Raw genomic sequence first — 16,863 nt, forward strand, 5'->3', positions numbered from 1 at the left:
TTTATACTCTTCATTTTCAACATATTGCGCAACTGCAGGGTCTTGAGACACATGCTAACTCGCAAACTAGAGAGCTAGCGACCTAAACGGTAGCCTTCAAGTTATTTCCTTTAAACTTAAATAGCCAAAAACTTACCACTTCCACACGGATAGGGAGGATAACTATTAACAGTTATTTAACCTTTAACATGAACATTAATCATACGTAATAATTTTTTCTGGGTACATGATACCACACAGCATCCATATCAAGCATGCGTGGGCCGCACTAACATTATATTTCATATCAACTTTCATATCAAGGCGGGGGCCTCAAACTAGTGTCCTGCGGGCCAAATTTGGCCCGTGGGCCGCGTGTTTGAGACCACTGAACTAGGGTAAGCAAATTCAAGGAGCAATACAACTTGTTCTGTCATCTAGTATTTATTATTACACTATTATCTGTGATTGCTATTTATTATAACTGGAATGACATCATTACCTTAGCATATTACTATGTAGTTAAAACTCCATACGGAATAAATGTACTGCAACGGATATAGGATTAAATAAGGTTTGCTTCTTCCTACTCCCTTTGGACACGTGACACTGAATGGAATCATGTGTACTGTATATGATGTAATCTATATGCATGTTGTTGGGAATGAAATGTTTCGTAACAAGGCCACTTTAGTCAATTTACGTTAAGCCAATTTCATTTGTGTCGTGGGCTTTCATTTCCTGCCAGAAGAAGTTAGTTGTTTGTTTTAGCACCAGGGTGCGGCTCCTGGCTCCACCATAGGCGGCAGTCGCAGCAGCATCCTCCGCCGGTGTGACACTGATCAGTAGCCGCTTGGCTTGCGTGTGTGCCGGGTCTGGACGGACGGTGCACGATGTGAGGGATCGGAGGTCACCTGGATGCGAGCTGTCTTTTGGATCACATTTGTGTCCTCTGAGAGGTATTTATCGAAATCCTTCAACCGCAATCAAAGTGACATTCTTAAAGCGACACGGTAAGCGAGAGCGTTGTTAGCTACGGGAGCTAGCCCCGCTAACATGTGGCTTTACTCGTGTTCTGTCCGACTTAGCTCCAACCCTTCACTGACATCACCGCTGGTATTGTTGTGGTGAGTGTTTCACGTCATAGAAGTTGAATCTTGGGTGAAATAATCTAAAGTTTGCCGGCTAAAGGTGCAAGCTAGCTTGTTGCTAATGAAGCTCACCTGGCTGGAGGTGACCTCGGCGTCACTTCCTGGTTCTTGGTGAAGCAGCACATAATTAACATGGCAGAGCACGTGATGAGCAAGGAGTGCGCGTGTGTAGTTTCCATGGGAGCAGCCGGTTCAACTAGGTAACTTGCTCGCTATGGAGTGTAGCGTTAACGCGGCGAATTCCACCTCCTGGCCGCATTTGTCGGCGTGTAGCGGCGTAAACGGTCCGTGTCTGAAACGCTGATGCGTATTAATCTGTGTGTGTGTGTTTTACGTGGATGTTGTGCTCTCAGGTGCGTTGCTTGGCTTGAGCTGCACTTCCGGCTTCTCGGAGCAGCGGCGGCTTCTCCACTGCTTGGAGGTCGATGTGAGCAACGGCACTTCCGGCCTCGGCATGGCGCAGGACAGGGGCAAGTACGACTTCTACATCGGCCTGTCTCTGGCCATCAGCTCCAGCATCTTCATCGGAGGGAGCTTCATCCTCAAGAAGAAAGGTCTGCTCAGGCTGGCCAAGAAGGGATCCATGCGGGCAGGTACACATTACAAAAACAAGGCAGAAAAAAATGGCCCGATTTCTGGCTGCTGGGTTTCGGCACGCCCTGCTCGTACCTGGAATAACTTTAGCGATTGAAGAACCAGTCGTGGTACTTAGTAAACACGCAGCATTCCACTGCCGCTTCACGTCGGCTTGTTCTACAACGCTAAAGTCATTACCAGTAAACATCCCACCTGATGGTACTGGTCAGCCATTGGAAACCAATAGCACAATGTCATTTCATTGGTCTATGGCAGGGGTGTCCAAAGTGTGGCCCGTGGCTGGGTTTATTTTTATTGCAGCATTCTGAAAATATAATTGAATGAGTAAACAGTGAAAATCGGCGGCACGGCAGTCGAGTAGTTAGTGCGCAGACCTCACAGCTAGGAGGACCAGGGTTCGATTCCACCCTCGGCCATCTCTGTGTGGAGTTTTCATGTTCCCGTGGTTTTTCTCCGGGTTCTCCGGTTTCCTCCCACATTCCAAAAAACATGCTAGGTTAATTGGTGACTCCAAATTGTCCATAGGTATGAATGTGAGTGTGAATGGTTGTTTGTCTATATGTGCCCTGTGATTGGCTGGCCTCCAGGGTGTACCCCACCTCTTGCCCGAAGACAGCTGGGATAGGCTCCAGCACCCCTGCGACCCTCGTGAGGAAAAGCGGTAGAAAATGAATGAATGAACAGTAAAAAGCGAACAATTATTTCATTTATATATTAAAAAAATGTTTTTTACAGAAATGAAGTCAAAATATTAAGAGAATAACAAGATGAAAAATAGCACCACCTTAGTAGCATAAATAAGAAATATTACATTTAAAAAAGGTGTAATATGAAAAAATAACAAAACCTAAACAGCCAATTAAGTAGTCGTTTTGGGAAAATTATGTGGAAAAAAGCTATAATGTTATGAAAATATAGTAAAAATATAATGAATAAAGTCAGAATTACCAAAAGAAAATAAAATAGTTGAGGAAAACTGTAATTTTAGTTGTATAATGTGTATATATTAAAAAAAAAAGTTTGTTTTGAAGTCATACTATGTCCAGATGTATCTGTGGCGGGCCACTACAAGTACCAGAATGAATGGGAAACATTCCCAGTGAATACTACAACTATATCCATGCAGCATTCCACTGCCGCTTTACGTCAGCTTGTTCTACAACACTAAAGTCATTACTAGTAAACATCCCACCTGATGGTACTGGTCAGCCATTAGAAACCAATTTCCCAATGTCATTTCATTGGTCTATAGCAGGGGTATCCAAAGTGTGGCCCGTGGCTGGGTTTATTTTTATTGCCTAATTCTAAAAATATATAATTTAATGAGTAAACGGTAAAAATCAAACAATTATTTCATTTATATGTTTAATTTATATATTTTTTAAACATCAATGAAGTCAAAATATTAAGAGAATAACATGATGAAAAACAGCATCACCTTAGTAGCATAAAGATGAAATATTACATTTAAAAATAGGTGTAATATGAAAAAACAACAAAAACTAAACTTTCCTCAAAACGACTAATTAAGTAGTCGTTTTGAGGAAATTATGTGGCAAAAAAGCTATAATGTTGTGAAAATCAAATAGTTGAGGAAAACTGTAATTTTAGTTGTATAATGTGTATATTTAAAAAAAAAAGTTTGTTTTGAAGTCATACTATGTCCAGATGTATCTGTGGCGGGCCACTACAAGTACCTGAATGTATGGGAAACATTCCCAGTGAATACTACAGATGTATCGATGCTGCTGTACTACTGCAATAATGCGTTTTAGCAAGTTTGCCTTTCATTTTTTATCTTGTTTATAATCAGATCAAAGAAGGACTTGTAAATTAGACAAATGCAACTTAAATCACAACAATATTTTTTGTAATATACCAACAAATGTCCTTTCTGTGATTACCACTTTGACAAAATTATTCAACCCCTTGGTCACATATGTCGGGGTGCGCCTGGGAGTTCTAGCATGGAGACCTTCATCTCGCAGTATGCGCCACAAAAAGGGCATTTATTATTTTATTTTAGTTGCATTTAGTTAATTTAGAACTCTTTGCAAGATTTTATTATAAACATGATTTAAATGTTCTTTTTTTTAATTCCCGAAAAAACTTATATGTGACTGATATGTGAGTGGTGGTGCCTCTGTGTCTGTGGCTTTCCAGATGTATCTGTGGCAGGCCACTACAACTACCTGAATGCATGAGAAACATTGCAGGAAGTAAGAAGCAGCACTGATGCCTATTTTTTGACTTGCAGGTCAGGGTGGTCATGCGTACCTGAAGGAGTGGCTTTGGTGGGCCGGTTTGCTCTCAAGTAAGGGATCCCTCCTACGTTCTTATTGTCGACGGAAAATGAAGAGCGTGTGTTTATTTTTGCAGTGGGCGCCGGTGAATTAGCCAACTTTGCAGCGTATGCCTTCGCCCCCGCCACCCTGGTCACGCCCCTGGGAGCCCTCAGCGTGCTGGTCAGGTACGCCATGTATGTCCGATGGCGGCGTCGGATGGGTTCTGACGTACACGTACGTGCGTGTGTGTGTTGCAGCGCCGTGCTGTCGTCGTACTTCCTGAGCGAGCGTTTGAACCTGCACGGGAAGCTGGGCTGCCTGCTCAGCATCCTGGGCTCCACCACCATGGTGATCCACGCCCCGCAGGAGGAGGAGATCAGCAGCCTGGAGCACATGGCCGGGAAGCTGGTGGACCCCGGTAAGTACCCCTCCGTCCACTCACCGAACGCACTACTTGATGCTTCACTTGCTAGCTTGCTGTCTGATGGGAAGTCGGAACTCCATGCAATGCGGTTATTCTTTAAGACCTTCAGGCAGGCGACTTCCTGTCATTCCCACCAGGTGAATGATCTGGGTTTGATCTCTGTGGAGTTAGCATGTCCTGGCATTGGCAACTCCAAATTGTCCATCGGTATGAATGTGAGTGTGAATGGTTGGTTGTCTATATGTGCCCTGTGATTGGCTGGCCACCAGTCCAGGGTGTACCAAGTCACCTGGTATAGGTTGCCCCTGTGTTGTGTATAAAGTGTATCAACATAGGTTAAGGGATTTTCCACCTTGGGGGGGGGGGGTTTGAGGGCTGTGACAGGTGGGACGCCAAGCAACCTGTGTGTGAGAAAGTGGTCACGTGAATGACGTTCGTCCGTGCAGGTTTTTTCGTCTTCGCCACGCTGGTGATCATCGTGGCGCTCATCTTCATCTTCGTGGTGGGCCCTCGCCACGGGCAGAGCAACATCCTGGTCTACATCACCATCTGCTCAGCCATCGGGGCGCTGTCGGTGTCGTGCGTGAAAGGGCTGGGCATCGCCATCAAGGAGGCGGTGGCGGGCACCAATGTGGCGAAGATGCCGCTGGCGTGGATCCTGCTTGTGGGCCTGGTGGCGTGTGTCAGCACGCAGATCAACTACCTGAACAAGGCGCTGGACATCTTCAACACGTCGCTGGTGACGCCCGTCTACTACGTCTTCTTCACCACCTCGGTGCTCGCCTGCTCGGCCGTCCTCTTCAAGGAGTGGGAGCACATGGGCGCCGACGACATCATCGGCACGCTGAGCGGTTTCGTCACCATCATCGTGGGCATCTTCCTGCTGCACGCCTTCAAGGACGTCAGCGTCAGCCTGGCCGCGCTCGCCTTCTCCATGCGCAAGGACGACCGTGCCAACGGTACGTACGAGCTGCTCCGTGCCGGCGAGGACGCAGAGGAGCCGGCCTCGCCTTTTGACGCCGTGTCCAGACGGAACGGAGCCGTGGCGCCTTAGGGACGCCAAACCCGGACAATCAATGGACGACAGACCGAAGGATTGTAGTCCTTTCCTTTGCCTTACCGTACGCACTCTTTTTTTTTTTTCATTCCGTTGGACACACAACACTTTCCTGGCATTTAGGTGACCTTTACTACTTTTACTTTGGGGAATTTTGGTTTAAAACACTGGGAAAAAAGTAAAAAAAAAAAAAAAAACTGACATGAACACAATTTTTTACTTTTCCATAGTTTTTGCTGAAACAGTAAAAAAGTTAAATGATATGGTTAAAAAAAACGAACAAAAAGCATGAAAAAGTAAAAATTGACATTTGTCATCCTTTTTTGGTTAACACAATTTTTTTACTTTTTCACTGCTTTGGCTAAAAAGTTTAAAAAAAATTTAATTTCATTTTTATCAGGAAAAAGAAATTGTTCAACAAAAATGTTGAATTATTTTTTTCATTAACATGTTTTTGTTGAAAAGTTCTAAAATGTGCTTTTGTCGAACACAAACATGAAAGCAAATACATGAACGTTTAAGTTCACTTTTTGTTGAACAATTTCTGCAGTCGTGTAAAAGTAAAACAAGTTTAACAAATATGAAAAATGATTTTTTTTACTTGTTTTTTTTCAAATTAAATGTTCATTTTTTTGTTTCCTTTTTCCATGTTAAAGTTAACACAAAATGACAAAGTCCAATTTTTTGTAGATATTTTTGTACGTGTTTTTAGTTAAGCACATATTCATGCACTGACTTGCTTTGTACAAAGAATTTATATTCTCTACGATCTTATTTTGAAGAGTGACTACTACAAATGGAGGTTGTGATACTTGAAAGTAACTATTTTTGTGGGCGCTCATTCTGGACTAAAGGTAGCCTTTACACGTAAAGCTCTTGAGATGAAGCCACAGATTTGTTACATATTTATTGAAATAAAAATGATTATTACACCATTTGAGGAAAGTCAAGGCACAATTCTTATAAATGTTACTTAAAAAAAAAAGTTTCAGCATGCATGTTGGTCAAAATAGAAAAATCCCCGCACTTCAACCTTCCACCACCTCAAACATTTAAATATTCCATAAGTCTTAAAACGCCATCTATTGTACTGCAAGTATAAAACTGCTTTTCATAATAAGGCACAAGTGAATAGAAACAAAAGGTGAATGGTCCTTTTCTAAGGAAGCCAAACTACTAGTGGATTGTCGGGGGGGGGGTGCACCTCAGCTGCTGGCCAGCGACTGGTGTATGGGCGGCTGGAAGCATCGCACGTGCTCCACCGGCATGTTTTCTCCGTCCCCAGACTTCAGGTACTTATTGAGGATTGCAAAGATTTCGTTGTTGAGGACCTGGAATTTGCGGATCCTGTCCACCATCTTCTTCAGGGGCTGAAAGATGAAACGAACATCACTTAATTTTTTGTTTTATGCAAGACAGGTGTGGTTTCTTTCCCGCTTGAAATATTTTCTCAGGAAAGGAAAATGCATCCTTTTAACACTTTCGGGCCTTTATGGCTTCCTGTGGAGCAGCTCCACACCAAAACCTGCGCAAAGATCTTTCAGAATCTGCACCTATTCCGGCTATATTTCTTGGATTTCCTGCCTCCCGCCCCAACGGTTTGTATAATTTACTCCACCCCCAACCCTCCTCCAGATGGCCACTCCCGAGGACTTCCAGACAGTTGCCAAACCCCTTTTGTTCGATGACTTACCCAAAATAAACAGTTAGGACACAAGCTGTTACTGCTTGCTCTTCTCACTCTTCAACACAACCAAGTAACGTTGGAAAGACGTCAGACATCCGCGACAATTTGCTGGATAACCAGCTTTTTTTTTTATTCTTACCAAAACAGTCCTGTGTGAAAAGTTTTTTTCCAAAGAGATCCACACCCCCAGGCCTCACAGCTAGGAGACCCGAGTTCGATTCCACCCTTAGGCTGTGTAGAGTTTGCATGTTCTCCCCGTGCATGCGTGGGTTTTCTCCCGGTTCTCCGGTTTCCTCCCACATTCCAAAAACATGCTAGGTTAATTGGCCACTCCAAATTGTCCATAGGTATGAATGTGAGTGTGAATGGTTGTTTGTCTATATGTGCCCTGTGATTGGCTGGCCACCAGTCCAGGGTGTACCCCGCCTCTCGCCTGAAGACAGCTGGGATAGGCTCCAGCACCCCCGCGACCCTCGTGAGGATAAGCGGTAGAAAATGAATGAATGAATGAATGAAATATCCAGTAAATAACTATTGTCTGGATGTCCTGTGGTCAGGAAGAGGTGTAGTCATGTTATGGATGCGTAATACAAGAAACTAAAAATAAAGACGTGTGCTGGTCAGGAAGTAAAAGGGTGACTCACCACGCTCTTGATGACCTCGTCCTTGCCGTCGTGTTTCTGCACCTTGAGGAGGTGGTAGCTGAAGTCCAGGATGTCAAAGCGCCTGTGCTGTCCCAGGAGGGCGATGATCATGCAGCCGGCCCAGTGGAGGCCGTCTCCAAAGCACTGCCTGGAGGAGGAGGATGACATGAGTGATTGGGTGAGGTGCCTGTGGTCACCACACGGGGGCGCACGTGGCAACACTCACTCCACGGTGAACTCGTGCGCTCCCACGGGGATGCAGTAGACAAACTGCATGGCGCTCCACAGGCGGTGGAACTCCACGCACTCGTCCACATGCATCACGCCGTTGCTGGGCAAGGGCCCCCGCCAGATGGGATCATCCAGGAAGCCGCGGACGCGTGCCAGGATCACCTCGAACATGGACAGGCCGCAGCACAGCCTCTCTTTGGTCAGGAGGTCGCCTTCACGAGCGATGGCGATTTGCTGATCGGGGGGGAAATGAAAGAAAGTTTAAAAACGAGGTTGTCGTAGCGCTGAGGTTAGCGTGGGTCACGGTGGTACCTGCGGCGTGCCGAGGCGCTCGATGAGCGGAACCATGTGCAGCGCCGTGTACTTGGCCTCCAGCCGCTTCATCTTGGCGTCAAGACGCTCGCCTTCTGCTCAAACACAAACGTGTACACTTGTAGTACATAACAATCAATCCTAAATACTCCTAAATGGACCCACCTTTCACGTGGACCCTGGGTAGAATGTTCTGGAACGGGGCAGCGTGCAGCAGATCACACACTTCTTCCTGCGACTACAAGTACGAGTACAAGTAGTAAATCAGGATTAGAGTGGCAGGTAAGACATGACAGCACATCATAGAAGAAGACGGGGGCGTGTCCTACCAGACTCTGCTCGCTGAGCAAGCAGAAGAGGAGGGCGTTGCCGACCTCCCTCAGGTTCTGGAAGCAGACCGTCTTTAGCTCGGCGTACTCCACGATGTCCTTCAGCTGGTGGTGGAAGAACTCCAGGATCCCTGAAGACGGCAAATGCCATCCAATCATGTCCCGCTTCATCCTGATATGCTTTCCTGAATAATCCTACATTTTTCCTGGTCAGATACTCGCCTTGCCACCTTATTCTTGTACAATGGACATTCTTATAATCGGCATTTTATTCCAATTATCACTTCACCTCTTTTCTCTCTTTCATTGCTTTTTTTGGTAAAATAATCTTATAAAATTCATGTTCAAATTCTGGGTTTTTTTGTTGCTGTAATATTGCAATATTTTTCTAGTGAGACAATGACTTTTCTCTTAATTTTACCACTTTATTAATGGAAAATTGCAATTTTTTTCCCCTAAATGATAAAAATTTATCTCAATTTTCATATTTATGGTAATGGTTTTATTTCATTTGAACATGCATCAGATTACAATTGAGTGCATCCCATAATCAGTTCACAGTTCCGCATGTCCAAAAGGAGTAGGAAGAAGCAAAGCTTATTAAATCCTACCCCTCCATCTGGTACTTTTACAATCAGTAACTGTTACATTTGTTCACTTCCTGCTTTCCATAATACAGTTTAAGGTTTTTGATTTTTTTTATTCATAATAATCACTTGAGTGTTTATCATTTAGTATTTAATTTGGGGGGGTTAAAAAAATTAAATGAGTTTACTTTTTTCTAAAATAGATTTTTTTGTTTGTAATATTGCATCTTTTTCCTGGTAAAACTGCAGTATTTCCTCAAGTAGAACTTGTTTTCTTGTAAGGTTGCAGCTTGTTTCTCCTCATTTCTTACCAGTTTTCAAATGAATGACTTTATTAACATCATCATTTTTGACACTTTGTATTGAGTTGTGGACTCCTATAGAGCAGCAACACACAATAACCTACACAGAAAACTTCAATCTTCCAGAATCTGCACCTATTCCTGCTGTATTTCCTTGGATTTGTGCTTCCTGTCAAAACGGTTTGTTTTAATTTATTTCACCCATGACCCGCCTCAGGACATGCCCACTCCCACTGAGATTGGTCAGAAGTGAATGAACCATATAAGGAAGTCCACCCTCTGTGACATCACAAAGTAACAGTTTTACCACGCCTTTTCAAACGGCGCGTTTTGAGCCATCCCAAACTTCTTCCATGGCTCACTTCCAAATGCACAACATCATTATCTGAAACTTGTAACTACATTTATAGGTCATAAAAGTGGAAAAACCATCCAGACTATAAGTTGCTTCGCAATAGAAACTGCATTAGCAGAGTGCACCAACCTGGTGAGCCGTACTCGTGGCGAGGGAGGCGACAGATCTTGGGCATCACCTCCATCAGCGTCTTCACGTACTGCATGATGGTGCCCTGGAGCTGGGAGGAAAAGGGGTTCTTTAGGACCCGGGGTGCAAATCGGCCACGGGGTAGAGCGGCGCCGCGTAACTCACCAGGCTTTTCACCACCTTCAGCAGCTCCTCCATCACCACAGCGATGCCCTGGTAGCCCAGCAGCCTGCACATCACCTTGATGTGGGGCGGGCCCACAAAGTTCCTGTAGCAGCTGAAGATGCTGCTGTAGGCCAGGTTCAGGGTCTGCCACAAGGAAAGAAGGGAGTTTTAAACAGGAAGCCACAGGTTGAAAGCTGAAAAACACGGGTGTATCATAAAGTATCAGAAATAAACTAATCTCATTTTGAGATGACACTGTAATAAAACAAAATGTTTCTGTGAGAGGTCTCACTTGCTCACATTTTGGATTTGCTGAACATTTCTGGGCAGGGTTTACGAGCTAATATGCTAATAATAAAGAAAAATAGTCATACAAAAATATGCTTGCTGACTGTATTTTTTTTTTTTTTTAATAATGGACCACAGTTCAGAAATTGATAACCTTTCACATAAAATTGGATGAAATTATCGTTGTAGTTGCACATCAAATTGTTTACCACAAAGAGAGCCACACCCCCAGGCCGCACAGCTAGGAAACCCCAGTTCGATTCCACCCTTTTTGGCAACTCCAAATTGTCCATAGGTATGAATGTGAGCCCTGTGATTGGCTGGCCACCAGTCCAGGGTGTACCCTGCCTCTCAGCTGAAGACAGCTGGGATAGGCTCCAGCACTCCCTGTGACCCTTGTGATTTCAACTTTCTTTTCAAATGTTTGTAAATTTTTTTCTCGTAATATTTTGACTTTCTTTTCTGACTTATTCCCATAATATTTGAATATAGCTACAGTTATTTTCCTACAATGACAACTATGCTTTGTTTGTTTTCCATATATTATATACTACAATATTATTTTTATTTAATATTATTTTAATATTCAACTCTATGCTACTACATTAAGTATTATGAGTTTATACTTGTAATTGCAAACTTTTATTGTTAGAATATTTTTTTCTCATATTTTCACCTTATTCTACTCTGTAGTAGAAAATGAATGAATGAGATTTCCCCTACTTATCATAGATACAAACTTATTTCCATCTGTGATTATATATACGTATATATATATATATATATATATATGTAGTATAATGTTTTCGCATTTATAATTCTATGAATAAGTATTTTCACAGATGTTGAAGTCTTAAATGCTAATATTATTGGTAACTCTTTACAATAACGATACACAACATAAGATAGTTCATGAGGAAGGAATCTACTTTACCTACAAACCACTACTCATTAGTTCTTCAGTAACTACTCTAAATGTATGTGTCTTAGTTGCTCAGTAATCCTTAGTACTACGTCCTCAGTAACTAGTGTATTTTATTGTAAAGTGAGCCCATAATATTGAGTTATATGTACTTGGAAACACATGATTTTAGGAATATGTGGATGGAATGGAACACTATAGAGCAGGGGTCACCAACCTTTTTGAGGCCCGAGGGCTACTTTGTGAGCACGGATAGTATGGGGGGCTACATGACCTGTTTGCGGTGAACTTCCAAATTGACAAAACTGCACTGATCACTTTTTAGTAATCAGAACAAAAGGAATAGTAGTAGTAACACTATGTGAAGCGACTGCTCACATATCAATGTTAATTATTTTCCACAATAATGGTAACAAAAACATTTTTTAACAAGAAACATTTATTTATGTGCTCACATATTTGAACACCTTTCTGTGATTTTTTCACCGGCCTAGTGAAAAAAGTCCTTTGTTTGTCCAAAGCTGCCTTTAACAAACGGGACTTTTCCGTCCTTAATGCGCTGCCGGGTGGGTAGCTCGCATTGAAGATTTTGTGGCAAGTTTTGATATTTGATATTGCAACAGTCATCCCGCAAATAAGACACATACATTTTTTTTCAAAATACGTAAAGAAAAATTCTTCCTCCCAATCACTGTGGAAAATGTAAGTCCTTTTTCGCTTTTCTGCCATGTTTTTGGGGGCTAAACTGCACGAGTAAGCTAACTCCTCATCACCGCTGCACTATATCAGAAAAGCGGTGAGCGGACACGTGCGCACACATGAACTTTGACTTGAGGTAAGAGTTTGTTATAAAATATTTTTGTTTTAATTTTTGATGTTATAAGACGAAAAAAAATACATTAATTCTGATTCAAAATTTAAAGCACAAAATAACAATGATAATTTGTGACCAGTGCTATTTTTAGAAGATGCCTCGCAGGCGCCTTAAGTGGTCCACGTGGGCATATGGGCGCCCGCGGGCACAGCATTGGTGACCCCTGCTATAGAGTAATTATGAAACCGATGATATGCAAACATGCACAGCAGTGACGCATGTAACTTCTAAACGATGAATACAGAGGGGATACGTGGAAGGTCAAGCAGACTGGCAGGGAGGCGTGTTGAGGAGGTGCAAGCGTCCATCAGAAGGTGGCGCCGTGGGACAGTGCATGCTTGTGAATTTCTCAACTTTGTGTTAATCATCTTTTGCTTTTTTAATTTTTAGTCCCTTGTAAATCCTCGACACATTTGACGACAATCTGTTGCTGTTGGGAGCAGATGGCCCCCTCCCGGAAGAATAAAAGCGTTTGGAAGTTGGAACTGTTCTCTTTTCCACCCCCCACCGTCAGCGGCTGCGCACGCACCCACGGCGGCGGCTAAGACGAGGACGTGCTGCCACACCGTCGGCATCATCCCAGATGTTGACAAGGCGACGCTGACGGGACTCGTCTGAGACGCCAGTTCACCAGCGGAGGTAAGTCTCAACCCTCGTAATTTAGGTTCCAGAGTCTTTGGCTGCTTTTCACTCTGGGTTTTCCCTTCTTCTACTTCATGCCACTAAATCAAGTCCAATCAATGTCGTTATTATGACACACGGTAGGATCTTTTCAATGAGCGGCAATGAGCGGAGCATGGAGAACATCCACTCTGGACACTTTTCAAGCCAGAGCAACAATTTCAGATACTAATATATACTCTGATGTTCCACAGCTGATCTCCAAGGTCAGGAGGTGAGCGTGGCGACTTAACGACCTCCCGCCAAATCACCGGGCATTATGTAATTTAATCAGGCTCCTCCCTCCTCCTGCCGCTGGCTGAGCTTAGTTGCAGACAATCCTTTACTTAAAGCTTATTATCCCCCGGTCGTATTGTCCTATCCTGATGGCTGATACCCATGTAGATGGCAAGGTGATATCGCTAATATTTTCAGGACTTTGTGTACACAACGCCACAAATACTAGCAAAGATAAACAATAAGGAATCCTAGAATTATTCACTTGAAGTCTGGCTTTCTTTACTTTCATTACAGGATGTGGATGGGGCCGATGCGATCCATTCTTGTATCCATGTTGGGTTTTGATTTCCGATACTACACATAAGAAATTGCCAATACCACCGGCTGAGACTTCCAATCCATGAGCCGTGTCTGTTTGCTACTGTGAGCAAAAAGGTAGCGAGTGGAATATCTGTAAACGTAACTCAAGGAATATCAGAGAACGTAGCTAGGACAGCACCAGCAAATGTAGCTAGGAGAACAAGTAGCAAACATAGCTCAGAATATCAGCAAACGTAGCTAAAAAGATGTCAGCAAACAGGCAAAAAAGTATCTGCAAATGTAACTAGTAGAACATCAGTAAATGTAGATGGAAAAGTATCAGCAAACATAGGCAAAAAGTATTTGCAAACGTAGCTTAAAGATCATCAGCGAATGTAGCAAAAAGAACATCAGCAAAGGTAACTAAGAAGTATCAGCAAACAAGCAAAATCTGAAAACAGTATCAGCAAACATAGGCAAAAGATTATCTGCAAACATCGGAGAACATCGGCAAAAGTGGCTAGAAACGTATCACAAAACGTAGCTAAAAGAGAATCGGCAAACATAGCTAGAAAAGTATCAACAAACTAATTAGAATTCCAGCAAATTTAGCCAGAACAATATCAGCAAACATGGCTAGAAAAGTATCAGCAAACAAGCAAAATCTGCAAACAGTATCAGCAAACATAGGCAAGAGAATATCTGCAAACGTTGCTAGGAGAACATCAGCTGAAGTGGCTAGAAAAGTATCACAAAACATAGCTAAAAGAGAATCAGCAAAAATAGATAGAATAGTATCAAACTAGTTAGAATTCCAGCAAATGTAGCTAGAACAACATCAGCAAACGTGGCTAGAAAAGTATCAGCAAACAAGCAAAATCTGCCAAGAGTATCTGCAAATGTAGCTAGGAGAACATCGGCAGAAGTGGCTAGAAAAGTATCACAAAACATAGCTAAAAAAGAATCAGCACACATAGCTAGAATAGTATCAACAAACTAGTCCAGCAAATGTAGCTACAACAACATCAGCAAACGTGGCTAGAAAAGTATCAGCAAACATAGGCAAGAGAGTATCTGCAAATGTAGCTAGGAGAACATCGGCAGAAGTGGCTAGAAACGTATCACAAAACATAGCTAAAAGAGAATCAGCAAACATAGCTAGAATAGTATCAACAAACTAGGTAGAATTCCAGCAAATGTAGCTAGAACGTCAGCAAACCTGATAAGAACATCAGCAAACATGGTTAGAAAAGCATCAGCAAACAAGCACAAGAGTACCTGCAAACGTGGCTACAAGAATGCCAGCGAACGTAGCTACAACAGTATCAGCTAACACATCTTGGAGAACATCAGCAAGTTTAGCTAAGAGTATCAGCGCAAATAGCTGGAAAAGCATCAGCAAACATAGCTAAAACAACGTCAGCAAACATAGCTAGAAGACTATCAGCAGACATAGCCAAAAGAGTATCAATAGCCATCGCTGGAGACCAGCAAAAGTAGCTAGAAGACACTACGATGTGCTGCATCACATGAGTGATTAGCTAGCTAATATACTGTAAAACGCCAACGCCACAGTACACGTCAGTGATGCAGATTCCCCTCGCTAGCAAGCGTTTTAGAATACAACTTCCAATTATCAGGCCAATGTGGTCGCTATATAATCATTTATCAGTATACGTGGAATTGGGACACCAGTTGATTCTTCTGAACGTGCAAAACCTAGGGCTAACGCATAAGATATGGAATCAGTGGTAGAATTGGGGTTTTGCCTAAATGTCCTCCTCTCTTCTCCAGGTGTGTTTTTACTCTGAGCGCCACATACTCAGGAAACAGCACAACATCATGGCGATCACAGTTTACAACATCTCGTCCACCTCCGCCCGAGTGAGCTGGCCTCCATCCCCCGCCTGCCTGGACACCTTCTACAGCGTCATGTACGACCCCAACTGGAACAGCCTCCTGATGGGCTTCAAGCGCAAGAGCTTCATGCACGAGGAGCGCATCCCCGTCAGCCAGACCACCGCCCACTTGGCCAACCTCCTCCCACAGACCACCTATTTCCTGTGTGTCACGTGTCAGGCCGCTAACCCGGTCCGGGACCAGTGTCAGGTTTTTGTTACTCTAAGCGACAGCAGTGAGGCGCAAGACCGGGTCGGCTGGGAGATGGCAAAAGGGGTGTGGCTGACCTGCTGCGTCTTGCTCCTGGTCATTGCCGCCATCCTGCTGTGGGGGTGTCTGCACACCACCTGCGCCGTCCCCGGCCGGGGCTCTGACAGCCATCCGGCGGTGACCAACGTGGTCGGCGGAGATCACCTTGCATCCGGGCGCCTCTACACGCCTCGAGGCAGCTGCGATAACGGCGCCAAAAGGGGTGCGGTCATGCATACGCCGCTCCTCTCGGCGCACGCCGCCAAACGCGATCATGAGCTGAGGACGCTGGCTAAGCTGTCTGGAAGCGAGCCAGCATGAAACAATTGGATTGAGGTCATGGTGGTATTGCTGTTATGCATTAGTGGGATCCTATTTGTCCAGACGAAATAAAACGCTTCCATTTCACATCAGCTGATTCATTCTTTCATGAGTCAACCGCTTTCGGGGACGCTGTGGTGCTTTCAAGTGTGCATGTTTCACTTCCTGAAATGTTGCCTTTTCAACTGCACTGAAAGCTTCCATTTCTTTTGCAATGTAGCGAGCGACACCGTCTGTGAGCATGCACTATTTAGCGATATTTTGTTTATATTTACGATGCCGACCAAACGCCTCAGTAAGCATTGACTGTCGGGGCGAAGGCTTTTTGGCGCACCACCATGTGTATTTTTTTTTCCAAAACTGTACAGGATGGTTGTTTGAGGTGCACATCCAAGTTGGTCACATAGTCCTTCTTTCTCATCACTGGAAAAAAAACTGGTGGAAATATGGGGTAATAACTATAAAGGCAATCTTCACTCACTAAATGTACTGCAAAAAAGGTCAGTAAGGATAATTCATAATGCCGCCTACAGAAAACATACTAACTCCATATTTCTAAAATCACAAATACTTGCTGATATAGTTAGTCTTCAAACAGCTAAACTAATGCCTGAAGCTAAAAATAACTAATTAGCTACAAATGTCATCCAATACTTCTCTACAAGAGAGGAGAAATATGATCTCAGGGAAGAACTACATTTGAAACACTTATATGCTAGGACTACGTTAAAAAGCCATAGCATTTCAGTATGTGGAATCAAACTACGGAATGGATTGAGTAAGGACCTCAAACAATGCACAACGATGAGCCAATTCAAGAAACAATACAAGCAGTTGATGTTTGCTAAATACAAGGATGAAGAGTCTTGAACCAGT

The 16,863-nt window shown here is 43.5% G+C and overlaps 3 protein-coding genes across 9 annotated transcripts in view; 2 read left to right on the forward strand and 1 right to left on the reverse strand.

Annotated features, from left to right (window-relative positions):
- The first annotated feature begins 696 nt into the window (after positions 1–696).
- nipa2 (NIPA magnesium transporter 2) lies at positions 697–6,430 on the forward strand. 2 transcript variants are annotated; one of them, XM_058074156.2, is made up of 6 exons: positions 697–938; positions 1,484–1,723; positions 3,985–4,041; positions 4,107–4,197; positions 4,270–4,430; positions 4,883–6,430. In XM_058074156.2, the coding sequence occupies exons 2-6, from the start codon at positions 1,585–1,587 to the stop codon at positions 5,488–5,490; spliced, it is 1,056 nt and encodes a 351-aa protein (XP_057930139.2). In that variant the 5' UTR covers positions 697–938; positions 1,484–1,584; the 3' UTR covers positions 5,491–6,430. The 2 variants fall into 2 exon arrangements, with proteins under 2 accessions (XP_057930139.2, XP_057930138.2); XM_058074155.2 differs by lacking the exon at positions 697–938 and adding an exon at positions 1,238–1,414.
- Positions 6,245–16,863, reverse strand: part of cyfip1 (cytoplasmic FMR1 interacting protein 1) — a 29,859-nt gene continuing 19,240 nt past the window's right edge. For all 5 annotated transcript variants that reach the window (XM_058074135.2, XM_058074134.2, XM_058074138.2 and 2 more), the window contains exons 24-31: positions 10,235–10,378; positions 10,070–10,160; positions 8,697–8,827; positions 8,533–8,605; positions 8,368–8,462; positions 8,051–8,289; positions 7,825–7,972; positions 6,245–6,863 (exon numbers count right to left, since the gene is read on the reverse strand). In XM_058074135.2, coding sequence (XP_057930118.2) covers positions 6,699–6,863; positions 7,825–7,972; positions 8,051–8,289; positions 8,368–8,462; positions 8,533–8,605; positions 8,697–8,827; positions 10,070–10,160; positions 10,235–10,378 — 1,086 coding nt within the window. In that variant the 3' untranslated portion in view covers positions 6,245–6,698. The remainder of the gene's footprint in view (positions 6,864–7,824; positions 7,973–8,050; positions 8,290–8,367; positions 8,463–8,532; positions 8,606–8,696; positions 8,828–10,069; positions 10,161–10,234; positions 10,379–16,863) is intronic.
- On the forward strand, positions 12,720–16,074 carry fndc9 (fibronectin type III domain containing 9). 2 transcript variants are annotated; one of them, XM_058074165.2, is made up of 3 exons: positions 12,720–12,957; positions 13,513–13,653; positions 15,313–16,074. In XM_058074165.2, exon 3 carries the CDS (start codon positions 15,361–15,363, stop codon positions 15,985–15,987), a length of 627 nt encoding a protein of 208 aa, XP_057930148.2. In that variant the 5' UTR covers positions 12,720–12,957; positions 13,513–13,653; positions 15,313–15,360; the 3' UTR covers positions 15,988–16,074. The 2 variants fall into 2 exon arrangements, with proteins under 2 accessions (XP_057930148.2, XP_057930147.2); XM_058074164.2 differs by lacking the exon at positions 13,513–13,653 and having other exon boundaries at positions 12,723–12,957.

This window comes from Doryrhamphus excisus, linkage group LG4 (assembly GCF_037039965.1).
Source record: "Doryrhamphus excisus strain RoL-2023G ecotype Guam linkage group LG4, RoL_Dexc_Guam_v1.1, whole genome shotgun sequence".
Taxonomy (NCBI): domain Eukaryota; kingdom Metazoa; phylum Chordata; class Actinopteri; order Syngnathiformes; family Syngnathidae; genus Doryrhamphus; species Doryrhamphus excisus.